At 32.0% G+C, this 17,202-nt stretch overlaps 1 protein-coding gene across 2 annotated transcripts in view; it reads right to left on the minus strand.

Annotated features, from left to right (window-relative positions):
- LOC130891358 (uncharacterized) overlaps window positions 1-17,202 on the minus strand; it is a 76,374-nt gene that overhangs the window by 24,591 nt on the left and 34,581 nt on the right. For both annotated transcript variants that reach the window (XM_057796013.1, XM_057796014.1), the window contains 3 exons: window positions 10,565-10,750; window positions 719-859; window positions 349-537 (listed from right to left, as the gene is read on the minus strand). In XM_057796013.1, coding sequence (XP_057651996.1) covers window positions 349-537; window positions 719-859; window positions 10,565-10,750 — 516 coding nt within the window. The remainder of the gene's footprint in view (window positions 1-348; window positions 538-718; window positions 860-10,564; window positions 10,751-17,202) is intronic.

The raw sequence follows: 17,202 nt of genomic DNA on the forward strand, positions 1-17,202 counted from the left end.
CGAAGTCTGTCGGGTCAGCTAGTTTTCAAATAAAAACATTTCAAAAACGGTACAGATTATCGAGATTTACAACTTAAAATTTGATTAATAAATCTAATCTTGAAAAATTTATGTTCAATACTACTCGGTAAGAACCGTGTAAGTTCTATGAGAGTTCAATGAAATTCAAGGGTTGCATCAGTTTCTAAAACATATTCGTTTAAAATTTAGAAATATTTGGAACTTAGAAATTAAGCTATATCAGTCTATATTATATTCAGCAAGTAGGCTGATATAATGATTTTCATGCAGTGTACAATAAGATGATTTGAAATTTGAAATGATCCTTTTAGTAGCATTAGGCATTACCTGTAATATTCTCTGGATGAATGCATGAAAGTCCGCATTTTTCGGTACCACAACACTTTTGAACGGATGGACATTCCAAATCATGACTACATATTTTACCACAGGGCAGGTTCCCTTGCATCTCATTTGGGCACATTCCAGTTTTCTGGATTTTCAGTGACGCTGGACAGCAAACGCCATAATCGTTACCTAAAATGACAGTCATAAAGCATTTCCCTACTTCAAATCTTTACTCTAGTGAAATTCCACGAGGTAAGCTGATTGATGTCTTGAAAGAGTTCGAAATATGGGAATATATCTTAAAAAGGGTGCACTTTGGTATTTTATTGCCATAACCCCACAAAAATCATCTTTATAAATGAGTAAATACCTGTTTGAACTAAACATTGATAAAGCGGAGGGCATTGTGGTTTTCCTAGATCATTCCCGCATAAAAAGGGTCGTACAGTTTCACTGATACGAAGAGGATCGCCTACTGGACAAATATTATCCAAGCTTCTTCCACGTTTACCTGCAAATTTCATTAAATATACAATATTAATAATCATTATTGAGGTTAAACACATAAGTTATAGAGGTTCTAGAAAATACCTCAAGGCAATAATGAGTGTTATTTTGGACTATATTTGAACAAAATGATCAGTGTGGCAATAAAAAGCTGATTTAAATAAACTCAATGTAATCTATACATATCTTTTAAATTTTGAGAAAACATATTTTACGTCATTAGCAGCTACCTAAACTATGGAAAATTGAACTTCATTGTAATGACCTAACCTGGTCTAACCTGTAAAAATTTGATGACATTCATAATCTAACCAATGAAAATTCACAACAATTTGAATAGCAACGGTAATCAATAAACTTCTATATTTCACGCACGATTATCATTTTAAAGGAATACAGAAATGTTTCATTACTCTAAGGTAGAGGAGGATCAATGTTACTCACAATGTTAATGTTACACTTATATAAACTTCGACATTCTTATAAACGTTCCATTTTTACTCTCTTTCCAAAAAGATTTGTCAGAAAGTGATAAAAATTTGATTGTAATTTATTACATTGGTTGATTCTATTTTATTCTAATTTTTTGTCTAATGAAATCCATTTAAAAATTGTAATAATGAGAGAAACTCTTTTTAATTTGGATATATAAATTATAAATTAGGTCAACAATCTATTAAAATTAGTGTAAATAATTCAATTTTCATTATTCCCTTACATATACATTTCATACAACATACTACTTATATGTATAATGAATTATTCAAATTAAACGGATGTTCAATTTTCAAATTTTTTCATAATAAATCATTGATTAAAACGAACTTGATTTAAAAAAAAATATAAGTAATGAAAGCCTGTTTGCTCTATCGATTAAATGTGTGAATATGGAGCAGGGCTAATGATATCAATCTATCATGACTGGTTGACGTTCTTGAGTAGTTTTTCAAATCAAATCACTATCAAGGCAATGTCAATATTTCAGGCACTAAAATTGATGATAAGCATTAAGTCATGTTGTTCCTTTCTTTGTGTATTTTACACTAATATGAGCTTCAAATGTAAGACACTAGTCAACAATACCTGACTCTAGATCGTTACACCACTCCTTTATTTACATATGAGAAACAGGATCTGAATCAAACACCAAAGGTTCTTCACTGCCTAAATGTATTTTTCCTTAATTATGTTTTCAAAACTATTTCCATGAACAGTGATATTGTCCATACTCAAGAACTCAGTTTTAGAAGCAGAAGAAACTGACGATGCAGTTATATTTCCACTCTCCAGTTCTAGGTCTTGCCTCGAATGCTGTACCTAAATAATCGTTATATGTGAAGCTGTATATGTTAACGTATTCGATGATGTTTACTTAATATGTCGATAAAGTATTTTTCCAATAGTATTTGTAGCCAAATCTTCTCGATATCGTTCTTTTTAATTCAGATCCCCATTTCTATGCTTGACCTAAGATGTCGACACTAGTCAACCGCAGAGAGTTGATTGTGACTGTATGACATGCAACAATAAATACTGCTACAATGATATTGGGAACAATAATAGGCGCCTATATAAATATGATATGATTGAAAACGAGCCTCTTACAAAATATTCTCATTTGATGGAATCAATCCTAAAAAGATGATAAATCATAGTTTAGATGAAAAAGAATTACATAAATCAGGACTACTTTTTGAAAGTAACAGTATTTTTAGAAATTTGTACAAGCAAAATCAATAATTTTTCAATTCATTTCGAAATTTAAACGTGATCGTACATTCAATTACCTATGATACAAAATATGATTGATTATAGAATAACAATAAAAAAATCTACATAGAATAACAAACATAAATGAATTAACTTTATGGTGCGTGAGACATTTTATAATATGTTTTCAATAAGAGCGACTTAGAAAGAGCCGATAGTATTTTTGCGTTTATATAGGACTTGGTCGAAATAAGGATCCATTATTAGACTCTAAAATTCAATCAACACACTGCTAAGCGAACATAAAACGATTTGAGAAAAAATGATTCACTTCAGAAGTGAGAAGAACAATGCTTTTTATGTATATGATAAACGTTGAAGTAAGGTCAGTTAGTTTTCAAGAATTGACCAACTTCCGATTGTGGTTTAAATAAGCCAAATTATGTTCTAATCAATTACCTAATAAGAAATAATTTTCGTGAAGACGACTAGTCTACAATACCCAAGTTTTAATAAAATGACTAAAAATTTAGACTGCTTAATCAAAATTTTTCTGTGAAAAGTTTATAGTTGATTATCAGATAAGAAGCGCGAAATTTAAATTCCATTCTTACATAATTATTCACATTGTGCTTCCTGTTTTTGTTAATTAATAGGTTAAGGTAGTGAAATAATCAACGGTTTTGACATGTCAATAGAAATCGATATGTAAAGGCGTTTTACCTAGAAAGGCAACCATGCAAAGATGAGTGCAACAATAGCAAGGTTTGATCGATAAAGGCTTCTGTGTCAGGTTGAGCATTTAGAACAAAATATGTATGTTAGAAATATGGTTAATTATTGAGAGTACAGTAGCTTTAAACCTCCAATAAGTGGTGATGAATAAACTATATATTAAATCGATCAGAAAATCCTGTGTTAATAGACAAAGTTTTCCTAATTAAAACAAAAAAATAAGTTATTTATAAGAATAGTCTTGGAATCAAGAAGATATATCTGACAAAACAAATAAAGAAAGGCTTTGCATAGAAACTTTAGATTTATATTATTGTTATGAAAGTGACAAGAGATATTGCTGAAAGTTATTTTTAAGTGTATAAAATATACGGCAACATTGAAATTCAAGTAAAGTGGTGGAGTAGGGCAGAAATTGATTTTTAAAGTAGCGCTAGATGACGATATTTTATTCGTAAATTTTAGTTTCTTATACACTGGAATATAATCACGTGCTGAATATATCACAGCTTAAAGAAGTATTAGAAGTTCAAAATATTGATGCAAGTTTCTATCTTTTTTGCAAGATATACGAGTATCAATTGAGAACAAAAGCTATACATAGGACCATGCACAGTGATGATTTTTAAGGCTTAGATACTTTTGCAACGAATTGTGGCCTCAAAAGAAACAAAAGAGATTGGTACTTTCCATTTCTGCTCTAGATATGCCATGAATTTCATTTCGAATTCTGAGGATCATTTGTTTTTGTTATAGGCTTAGAATAAAAAAGGGGATATTTTTTATCCCCATATCACGCATAGTAACAAACTGGCATGTGATAGATGAACCATCCGTGTTTGATCATTTATGTATAAGATTCGATCTAGAGACAATAGCAACTTGCCTAAGGGAAATACGAGCTCCAAAACTCCCCAACAGCTTCCAACTGAATTTGGAATAATCTCCATATAACATAGAAGGGGCCTCCAACCACTTGCCCTACTTAATCAAAGTGGCATATAAAAACAACTGCCTAGTAAAATAAAGGGTAATCCATAGAAATATGCTTTACAGGTATAGAGAAGTGGGCCGCTTAATATATGTAGTTCAACAATGCAACGAATACTAGAAATTCGGTAAACTATAGAATAGTTCTAGCAAATTATGCCAAGTAATTCAGAAATTCTAAAAGAAGAACTTAGAGAGTGCGAGGGAATACATGAGTTAGCCCCAGCACAACGTTTCCAAAAAGTCTTAGCCAAATTAAATAGAATCGGACAATTTCAAAATGCAAACAGTATATTGCAGCTATGAGTTAGAAAGTTCAGGGATACTTCTAACGACTCACTTTTTCAGCTCAGAATTTGCAAGTCCTTTGAATCCAACCTAATTATGGGATATATACCCAAAATATGGAAAGAGGCAAAAGAGCAAAAAAATAATTCCACTAAATGCACATAGAAAAGGTTATTGACAGCGAAGATATCGCTCTAGTATCCTTCGTTGAAATAGAAGGCGTTTTGACAGCACCTCACATAAGGAGGTGCGCATTTTCTTCGCTAGCCAAGCGACCTTGAAGGTACTGAAGACTATTACATGCACGTTCAAGTTAGCCTGGGAGTGTAAATAAACTTCAAAAGCACTAGCTAACAGAAACAAAGTAATTCTAATGTGGCCGCCAGGCCACTAGTGTATACCTGGCAATGTCTAGTTGATCGCATTTTTTAGTTTTATAACATCCATCCCAATGTCAGCATCGAGGCTAAGTCGTAAGGCGACTAGTAAGCTCATCTCAAAAGAGTTTTCAATTAGTTATCCTCGGATTCTTGAAAACTAGCGTTTCATGATCCATGTCTTTGTTGGGCTTGAAGAGAATGTTCAGTAGTCCGATATAGACACATCCAATGACATCCTCCACGAGTCGATCAGATTAACGATTATTGAGCAAATAGTGAAGTCAGTCACAGGTTGGCATCGATTAAAAAAGTAAGCACATGAAGTCGGTTAGTAAGAATCCTTTGGGGTTCTCATCCGCGCATCTCTATAGGCGATAGTAAAAATTACGTGAGAAAGGAGAGCAGAGTTTCTATGGGGTAGAATGCAGAATAAATTACCAGTTCTTCATCTGCATCCCTCTCACTCAGAGGAATAGAAAGGGTGAGCGCAACACGTTCCTGGTAAAAATGCAGGTGTGCGTTCCAACACGCAGTATACGGTACTGTAGCGTACCCTTCTGATATATCAAATGTTTTGATTGTGCCCCGAAAAATTTGAAATAGCTATTTTAATATTCTTTGAAATGTAAATAAATATATTAGTCGAAAATCATTTCAAAATCACTTTTCCTACATTGGAAATGTCAACAAAAGGATCACTTCATTTAACTTTTTCAATAAATTTCAATCTACCAATATATTTCAATAGTAGATATCTTTAACTTTTCGACCTAATACAACTTGTCATTGACAAATCTGATAACTGTATGGATCAAAAGATCGCCTACTAAATATGGGATGATACGTATATACAATCTGTTTTAACTATACGAAGAAATCTTTATAATGAAATATATGTTGTTTGTGATTTCATGGTTTATCAATGCAATTTTTCATAGTAGGATGAAAGATGAGACAAATTTTTTTCCCAAAAATAACCACATAAAAATTTATATTATCTACAGTTTCGAAATGGGATCTTGTAATATAGAAAAATCGAAAGAAGAACATAGGTCTTGCTTTTTTGTGATCATACAAGGATAGTTATGATTGAATTTGAGCTTTTGGAACAAGGTGCCTTGGATATGAAAATGGGAATAAAATCTTATGTCGCCGATTTTGACTAAATTTCGTACATGGGGCTTTCATGATATGAGAATTCCGGCTTTAAAGGGCAAACGATCGCAACAGCTACCTGTCCAGTAGCCAAGCAGCCATTAGAGCTCTAAGCTCCAATATCATAAAATCCAAACTAGTTTGGGATTACCTAGAAAAATTAAACGAGATGGGCAAGATACATAAAATTAACTTACAATGGATTTCGGGACACACCGGAGCGAAGGGAGATAAAATAGCTGATAAGCTCGCTAAAGAGGGGGCAGACAAGCTCTTCATGGGACAGCTACAGAGCAATGGAAAAGAAAGTAGATAGGAGCAAAATCATTTGTTAGGATAAACTACAAGGGCTGAGACAGGCAAAGATTCTTCTTCTTCAGAGTAGATGTGCGGAATGTATAAACCTAAGTAACAACAATCTACAAATACTAACAGGATTTTTATCGGGGCACTGTCGCCTCAACAAACACCTGAAGACGCTAGACTTAGCAGATAATGGGGCGTGCAGATTTTGTTGCACAGAGTTCGAAACCTCCAGTATCCCAGCATGAAGATGGGACACAATAGAACGTTTGGGTCGCAGTGTATACGAGACCCTAAATCCACACATACATATTTACATGATATGGGAATTCCGGTTTTGAAGGGTAAATTTTCAAGATAGAATAGATCAAGGAGACCGGTTCCGATAGTAGAAATTTTGCTAAACCAGGTTTAAGTGGGCAAAATTGAGTATGAAAATTGCATCAGGACTGGCTGAGAAGGGGTCGTTAAATTTGTTTTGCGATTAGACTGAAAATCTGGGACAAAAGGTATTTGGGGACAAGGAATTCAACGACAATATTAGTTTTACCATTGGACTCCAATAACAGGGTTAAAAAAATAAAAATCCCAAACATTCCGATTTTCGTCATCTGAAAAATAGTAAACTTCTCAAGATTTCGATAAAATTTTGATTTGATGCTATTGGGTAATGAGAATTCTTATTTGATGATCGACTTCCTGCGAAAAATTCTTTTTCTAATACATTACTTGAAGAATTTTTGGAAAATTTGAGAAAATAACTCCAAAATCGATATCCTCGTATAAAAATACGTCATGATCCATTTTTATCTTCACAAAATTCAGGATACTTGAATTTTATTTAAATTTTCTGTAAAATGTATCCCTATTATTATATGTTCCACGTCTATGGGATATTAATGTAAAAATATACAGAATACAGAAGTTAAATGATGATTGTTTGAGAAAAAATATATTATTCTTATAATACCTTATAATTTAATATAACAATTCATATTTATTGGAAATCAATTGGGCTGAAAATTATGAATCGATCTAAAAATTAATTGCATAGTATTTTTCAATTGAATATATAATATATAATATATAGATAGAGAATTCATTTCAACGATTTTGTGTGAAGAAAAGATACTTGAAAATGATAATTCGTATTGGATTTCTCCAATACATCGTTTGTAGAAAGTATACTCTTCAACCAAAGCACGACTGGTTGGCGTCTGGTATTACACAAAATTTCCGAATAATTTTCTTCTAAATTTCACTAAAAATTCAATCGCGACAGAATGGTAACAGTGATGCCTATATTACATGGATACGAATAATTCATAATATTCAAACACAGTAATAATGGAAAAACCTATTGTTTTTTTGGAAAAACAATTTATTGAGAATTTTAATTTGAAACGACTATAGCCCTCGAACTATAATATGTAGACTTATGCGGTCTTGGTGATTGTATTTGTATTTAAAGACATAATGCAAAGATGCACCCTTCTAATAGACTTATGCAGATGTATCCTATATTTTCTGCTAACCCATCTGAAAGGGAAACATTCGCAAGATAAAAATTCGGTCGAAATTACTATAACTATTGGAAAAATGATATATTATTTATTATAATAGGCTCAAACCAACAAGCATTTATTCAAGAATTGAATATATAATTAATTATATGTTCCTATTACGATTTTACAGGCAATTTCCGATGACCATCAATGAATTTCCAGAAGGTATTTCATTTCATATTACATCTAACAATGCAATCCGTTAAAGAAAATTGAAGATGTCTTGACCGATATACTCACATGACCTTCTCAAGTTGGTATTTCGATGAGTCATAAATTAAATGGTGAAAGTGAATAGTCGTTTGCGTTAGTTTCACAATCAATGACATGAATAGCAAACTATACTAATACCAAGAGAACACTAATATAAAGAGTATTGATTTATTTATTAGTTACTCTTTTATTTGAATATGGGTGAAAGAGAGGAGTTGGAATCGTACAGGTATTAACATTTGCTAGGCAACATTGAATGCGAGGTATTAGTTTTTGAAAGTGGAATTGTAAGATGAAAAAGAGCAATTATAAATAAATTTATTTTTGGGTGGTAATAAATACATCATAGCAATACTTAATACATTTTATTAGGAAATATGTTGAAATTTCATTAATAATATTCGTGACATTACGCAAATCAATTACTGTACATATTGATATTGATATTACAACACCCATATTTCCATTTAAAAATGATGACGTCATCACGTTTACATAGATTTCACCAAAAATGGAAAAGAATCCTCACGTGTACGAAATAACGAATTTATTCCTTTCATTTGCACCATACTATATACATTGCCACAAACACACACACACACATCATGTTATTCGATCTCAAAACATCAGTGGTTATTCGATTCACTAATAGAGCTATCCAAACTATCAGATCCAAAAATTCAGATACAAAGCTATTGTAAAAGCGAAAATAATTAATCCTACAAAACGTAATAGATCACAAACATGAAAATTTAAAACACTTTTCCTTACCATATGTACAATAACTTTCTCAATAACTAACTATTTCGATAAATATTATATTAGAATAAGTTCAAAAGGATATTGGCAAAATAAATCACTAAATACCATAAAAATTTAAAAAGTAATATTTTTGATGGGGTTCCTTGTAATTATTGTGACACTGTTTAATCCAGACATCTTAGTATTTAGAAAAAAAAATTACGAGAAAAAAATAGAGTTGCATTGTTAATTGATAAGAAAATAGTTATTTATGCAGTAAGTGCAAAAAGTAAGTGTTTAGTGCACGCAACGTGAATTTGTCTAACAAGGCCATTAGGCCGAGCTTGACAAGACGTATGTTTGAAGCATTTACATTTGTGTTCATAAATTGAAATCATATGGCATTTTAGAAACAAATGAATTTTCTAGTAATTTCGTAATCCAGTACATAGTAAATATGATAGATTATGAAATCCGGAATTTTTTGAAACGTATTAATATCTCACAGAAAAAGGACTAAATATTTGGATCATTTGAATGTCTTGATTACAAATCGATGATTTGTAATCATCGACGGCATTATTGATTCTTTTTTATTTCTTTTTTTACCATAGGTTCCTTCATACATCATTGAAATCAAGCTACTTCCACGTTAGACATTTAAATATAATAAGAACATATCTTCAAAATATAAAATTTTAGATAATAAACAATTTTAACACACATTACATCTAGTACTATAATTATCGTTATTGTGATCCTTATAGCAAATGTATTATCTATTTTATTTCACTCGTATCCACCCTGAAAGAAGCTCCGAACCATCTTTTGGCAATAAGTGATGTAGGTGTGTTCAAATCACGCCATCACAACTGAATTGTAAATTGAGAAACTGAAATCTTATTGTATTGATGTCTTTCAGTTAATTTACCTGATGGTATAAAGTTCATGGTCTCAATTATAGCGATCGTGTTTCGTAATTTATGTGAATTAACTAAATCGTTGAATGCCGGAGAATTTTATTATTATTTTGCAAATGTGATCGTGAGAGAAGCGCAACACTTGCGTTAATTTCAATAGATGGGATGGTACCATGTTTTATAGTGCATACCTTGACATTAAAATAATTCAATAAATTGTTACGATAGAATTATGTAGATAGAGCCCATCCTGATGTTTCCTAATACATGAAAATGTGATGTCTCAACTATGTATAAGTATTGTTATAATGTACAATGGAAAGAAATCGAGAACATTCCGTACTCAAATTTATATTGTGAAAAAAAGATATAGAGTAAATCTTCTGTTGTGTCAACAACATTTACTTTTACTTCTTAATAATTATATTGTTGCTTCTTAATTTTTAGAATTATTGCGGTTCAGTATATTGACGGCTCATCATCTAAATCTCTCAAATATGTTAGCGTATGTTGACCTCAGCTTCCTTCACATTTTCTGCTACTAATATTTCAAAAACTGATCGGATATGCAGATAATAATGGTTTCACAGTTTGGAATGAAATAGGATGATGAACTCTCAAGATCATCACTAGAAAAATTCATTCGTTCCTATTTATATTCTCATATTAATTTGGAAGAATAAAGGCATTTTCAGTACCAAATACTTACATGTGGGAACCGGAGGACATGGAGGGTCTGCACAAGCAAGTTCTTCAAGATGACATTCAAGAGCATTGGGACATTTTATGCCATCGCAAGGATCCCTGCATCGACATAATGGACAACCATCAGCAGATAAAGAAAAACCATGTGGGCAGAACATTCTACATGTGTGATCTGCGCATGGCTTTGGTGCTAAAACAAGAAAAGTTATCATTATCATTTTATATATCCCTTTTCGATAAAAGTTTCTTTAACATAACAGGTAAAAATTTTAAGTTTTGACTCTTGGTGTAAAGACCGAAGTACGTCAAATTTTTATCTGTTATTTTAAGCTGAACAGAAACCTGAAATCAAGATAAATATCAATAATAATCAAAATCAAAAGACCAATCAAAAATCTATATATATATATATATATATATATATATATATATATATATATATATATAAAATATAACCAAGAGGTCATCAATACGATAAAAAAAATAGAACTGCATTGACGAACCATGAAATATCAAAAAAACATAAATTCAATTATATATATTATATATTATCTTTGTTTTCTTGTTGATCTTCTGTGATAATGACACTTTATTACTAAGAGGCGAGTATTTTTGCAACAATATCAAACTGCAAATGTGTTTACTAAGCAGTTGCTAGACATTGGAAATAATAAAGTTGCAGTGGACACCTCGACCGGATTCATCACATTACCCACAGATTTCTGTCACATCACAGAATAGAAAGAGAAGCGTATTTAGCGTTTTTTCCCTGATATAGCGCAACAGTTCATAACAATAATTGGCTAGGTGAATTAGCAATTTTGGCGGCGAAAAATAAGGATGTCGAGGATCTCAATGCGATCATTCCGGATTTTTTTTTCAGGACTTTTTCCTTCAAATCAATCGACACTGTTATGAACTAGGATGATGTAGTCAACTATCAACGGAGTTTTTCAGTTCACTGGTATTGCCTGGACCATCGCCTCAAACTTTGCAGTTAAAAGTAGGACAAGTTGTCATCATGCTGTGTAACATTAATCAACCTCGACTGTGCAATGGAACAAGACTGGCTGTGAAAAAGGTGATGAATAACGTCATTGAGGCAACAATCATAAAGGGAAAATACAAATTAGAGGATGTCTTGATCGCGCATATACCGATGATTCCGACGGATTCACCATTCGATTTTAAACGTTTACAATTTCCGGTACGTCTGGCCTTTGCGATGACCATAAATAAATCGCAAGGCAAGTCGTTGGAAGTTTGCGGAATCAACTTGGAGTTTCCCTGTTTCGCGCATGGACAATTATACGTCACGTGTTCACGCGTCGGAAAAGCGTCATCTTTGTTTATTTACACAAAACAAAAAATATACGAGTAGTTTATCAGAAAGCTTTAAAGTGAATAACAGACTGTATCACAACTGTGTGTGTCTGTCAATATCAAATTGAATTATAAATAGCCAGTATTTCAGGAAAACTCCGCAATATAAAGTGTAATTGATCTAAAATAATAATAAAACTTCATTCATACCGAGAATTTTTTTATTAATTTTAATAATAAAATGAATCCTTCTTTTTGTTTTAAGTTTATTTTATACAAAAGTTTAGGTCTTTTATTTATCAATTGAAGCAGTACGAAGTCTGCCGGGTCAGCTGGTGTTTTATAAATTCCTTAAAATATGAAATCCCTTTAGTTCAATAGTGTGATAAAATAAAGATTTTACATTGATTTAAGCTGAATGTAAGTATTTGTTTGGAAATCATTAAGTTGTAAATACTAATTATACGTACATGGCCACCTAGTTTTCATGATTTTTATTTCAAATCTAGGTATGAATGTCAAGTTCGCTTTCTAAGTTTATACATAAAAGACAATTTGAACTTATCACCAATTAAATAATAATACGAGATTTCGATAAATATGTAGACTATATGTTGCATAAAGTAGGACAAAACCTTCTAAGCAACAAAAAAATGAATTTTTTATAAATGTTTTTTGGGAGTACAAGAAAGAGATAGTAGAGATTCACTTCATACTCGTATACCAATATTGTTATTTTAAATCACATGCTTACGAAAACACTTTTATTCTTTATACAGAGTGTTTCGGGATTAGGGATGCAACATCGCTCATAGAAAACATCGATGTTAGAACATCGATATTTTGAAAAGTGGAACATCGATGTTACAAACGTCGAGGTTTATGAACGATATATCGATGTTTTTTTTGCAGAAAACAGACACAATTTTTAATATCTACTTTTTAAGAATAATCATTATTTTATTTTAACAGAAAATAAGTATGTATTTATTTTTTTAAAAATAATAATTTTGACAACCTGGTGCCCAGTAAGCGGTTTCTCTCCTGAGAAATTGTAGCTCCAGCTTCAGAGTACCGCTCGCTGAGTACCGAAGTTGCCACAATAGGCAAATAGATCATAACTAAATTATGAAGCCTGGGAAATAATGCCTTCATGTCATCCCACACCTCCAATGCATTTCCCTTTATTGGAGTAACAGTAGATGACATGAACATTTGTAATTCTATTTCTGCTTTAGTTTTACCTTTCGTATTTTTTCTTCATATTATATTGTGTCAATATTTTAAGGTACCTCCATATGTCACTTTCATTATTATCGCCTTTTTCGGATTCGTCACAAGACTCATTCCTACCTACCTACCAACAACTAGCAACACAATAGTCTTCAGTACTCGTCAGTGTGGACAAGCGAAGCAACTGCTTCGTGTGGCGCCTGCGCGCGAGGCGCGTTTGTAATGTTTGTATTGCAGAACGAACTAGAAACTAAATAGAAAAATCTTGTGACAGTTGTGACTAAGAAAGATATATTTTATGATTATGTGTACCTAACATCGTTCATAAAACATCGATCATGAAGAACGATGTAACATCGATGTTTAAGGTTTCGATTTCGAGGTTAAAACATTGATATTTATGAACGATATATCGATGTTTGAAAAACATCGATGTATCGTTTGCCTCCCTACCCGGAATGCGAAAAATTCGGGAATGAGATTACGTGAAAATTATGCTGTGATATGGTCATACGACCCTCGTTTCTGAGTTGTATGCCTTTAAAGATGTGTAGTGTGATATACATGTAGTGTGTTTCACGGAATAAATAATTCTACTATCTGAAGGCCAGGGGCGGTTCATGCCCAATGGTTAACAATCGGTAACTGTATAATTTAAAGACAGCAAAAATGAATTTTTTAATCGATTTTCAAAAAGGTGTTTATTCCAATTTGACTCAATGTGTGGAAAGAGTCCAGCGTTCTTCGTGTACTTCGATTTGATGTTCTGCCATAGCTGGTTTGAAGAGAGGACCTGCTCTCATACTCGTACATATTGCATCTTAAGTGACTTTTTCTTGACTCTTGACTCATTATATTTGAGTGGAACCCAGTTGACTAGTGATATTCACCTCAGTTAAAGCATGTGTAACTGGCACTCAGATGGAGTGAAATTTTATTATTCTTGCTTCTAGTACTATGACAAACATCAAATTCTCTTCCTTAAATATAATCGAAATGAAGTAGAGAATCCAGAAATTGATATCTTCTAAAAATTTGTACTGACTGTACTGTACTGTAAGGGGATGCCATAAGACCAATTTTCTATATCTCTACGTATTCCCAGCATAAGATTAATGATACTTCATATAGTAATAATAATTAGGTTCGTATACGATTTGTCGTATGCTCAATTTAATGAATTCCATTGATATATATTTTTTATATGTGAACTTATTCGGTATATACTTAATTTCCAATACTTGCATTAAAACACTAAATTGAAATATGCAACACGTTTTCTTCTTAGAGATTTACGAATAACACTTCCTTTGAGCTCTCTACTCCGTATCATCAAGTATATTGCACGTCCATAAAAGTAAATTAAAACGTCTACAATCATAAAAAACAAGTTCAGAGTATGATGATTTGTTGTCACCCAGAAATAATAATGATATTCGCTGGAATGAGTTGGTTGACTCTTAAGAAAGTTCAGTTTTATGTGTATGCCTCAATTTGACAATTTCTGGTATACAAGGACAGAAAGTTCTATTAGTTTGAAACAGTAACATCATGAGTTATATATGATAAATAATACAGGCGAAGAAAATAAAAAGTTTTTTGTGTAGTAAAGTTCCAAAGTAAATTTAAAAACATAGAGGAGTGGGCTCAGGTGTCTAAAAATTACTACTTTGAATTGAATTTGGTTTCTAGATTTACCGTTAAATACATAGAAACATGGAGGTTACACCACTTATATACATTACTTATGTTTAAAAGAAAATCTATATTTTTGTGGCCACTATTTTGGATGTATGTAGGAAGATCCATTAACTTTAAATGTTAGGGTGTAGGTGCAGTAGACGATACTAATATAATATGGAAAGATATCATGCTATTTTGTTATATAAATTGTAATGGAGACACTTAGCTAAAGGTAATATTTTTCTTACAGTTTGAATGTAAGAAGCCGTTAATTACTTTGATAGAAATCAATCGTTAATCTCAGTCTGAGAAAAACTTTTGTATGTATCGCTGAGTTCTTAGGAAATACTTTCAGTATCAGTATTTTGAAAATTCAGCATTTCAAAACTCTTACAAGAATTGTGTAAAAGAAGTGAACACATGTATTGGTATAGTTTGCCTGTGCATTTTGGTCGCTTTGCGGATAGTATATTTAGGTACACCTAAAAATGTTTGGTTCATCAGTTCATCTTCTACCTCAACAAGTCAAAAATATAAATCTTCCATGTGGTTTTTCTTTTATCATGTTATAGGTTTAGTAAACGAAAGCTTTTTGCGCACTCTTTGATTCTAAAGTGACATAACACTAGTTTTGCAAATTTTGTGCGGGGACCGGCACTTGTTTAGTCCAACTTGCATTTCCACAACATGCAAAATGAGCTTGTTCCACAAAATGAGTTATATTTTATCGTTCTTCCTTTTCGCAAAATTCATTACATTTTTATTACATTTAAATTTTGCTTATTCGACTTATTTATTTTTTAAAATGCAAAAATATTTTTATCAAAAATATAAACTGAAAGGAACAGCAAATAAAATACATCCATGTAACTTATTTAAAACTTTTCTTGAAGAAATGTATGGCAAAATGCTAATTTACTAAATCATGAGACAGATCAAAAATTTTATAAAATCATATGAAGATTCCTCATAATTATGTTTCTTTTTAAGTCACCCGAAATGCTATTTACATATTACATGTGATACATTATCTTATATTTTTCATACAACGATCAATCCTGAAAACCAGAAGCAATGAGAAAATAATTTTCAAGCGCTGGAACTTAGTCGTCACATTATGAACTTGTTCAGGCTTACATCTGTCTGAACTTGTTGAAGCGTGTCTACAGTAGAAGTGTGAAATCTTGTCTTAGTGATTAAATATTTACTAATATTATTGAACATTGATGATCAACATGTGATTATAAGACGAAAGGCTGAATATATTGGTTATTCATATCATTTGTTACATATTAAGCTTATTTCGGAATTGAGCATGAAATAATTGTCTGCACGATGGGTATCACCAACATTAACAGTTACATACAAGTAATCTCGAAAAGAAATTTGCAATCATTTTTTAGCACAGCAAAAACAAGTAAAAAAAAACGTTTTTTTATAATATTAGTAACAATGGATGGGTTATGGATCCATGCTGTGATGTGAAAACCAAAATGAAGAGTACCTAATGCGTAGAAATATCGAGGTTCATAAGATTTTATGGAGAAATGAAAAGACCGCAAATTATTTTTAGACACGATAATTCAAAGAATCAAAACAGTAGAAAAAGGATAGAAATTCAAATGAACAGATTACATATGATGTCGATATACTTCGAAAAGAATGCCGAGATGTTTTATTATGACTAACTAACAGGGCACATTTCGGCAATGGAGTACGAGGATGTATAGATATCTAGCATAAAAAAATATTGCGTTACCATAGCAACCAACAATAACTTATTAGAAGTGTCAGTGTAAAGTTTAACGTTAAAAAAGTAAACCCGACTTACGTAACAAATTAAAAGAAATAAGATGTCCAACGAAATTGTGAAAATAGAAAAATTATAGTACCGAACCATCATCAAGTACTTAAAAGGGTTAAGAGGTAAGCAGATTTACGAATATATGCTTAACACCCTTGGTAATCAATGTCCTTCGTATGCGACCGTGAAAAATTGGACTGCAGAATTCAAGAGGTAAATTTTCCATTGAAGATAATGACCGATCGGGAAGGCCAGTTTCTGTATCAGTCTCCGAAAATATCGATGTAGACATGATTTTAACAGACCCTCGAATTGGGCTAAAACGGATATCTGAAGCACTGAATACTTCATACGAACCCGTTCATCATATAGTTCACGTCAATTTGGACATGAAAAAAATTGCTGCAAAATGCATCCCCAAATGTTTGAATGTTGTCCAAAAGCGTGCAAAGGTAGAAGCATCCCGTTCGATCTGTGCTCGAATGCTTGAAAACGATGTAGACTTCTTAAACCGAATTGTTACTATGGATGTGACTTGGGTACATTTCTACTATCCAGAAACGAAGCAACAATCGATGGAATGGCGACACTCTGGTTCT

The sequence above is a fragment of the Diorhabda carinulata genome, chromosome 3 (genome assembly GCF_026250575.1).
Source record: "Diorhabda carinulata isolate Delta chromosome 3, icDioCari1.1, whole genome shotgun sequence".
Lineage (NCBI taxonomy): Eukaryota > Metazoa > Arthropoda > Insecta > Coleoptera > Chrysomelidae > Diorhabda > Diorhabda carinulata.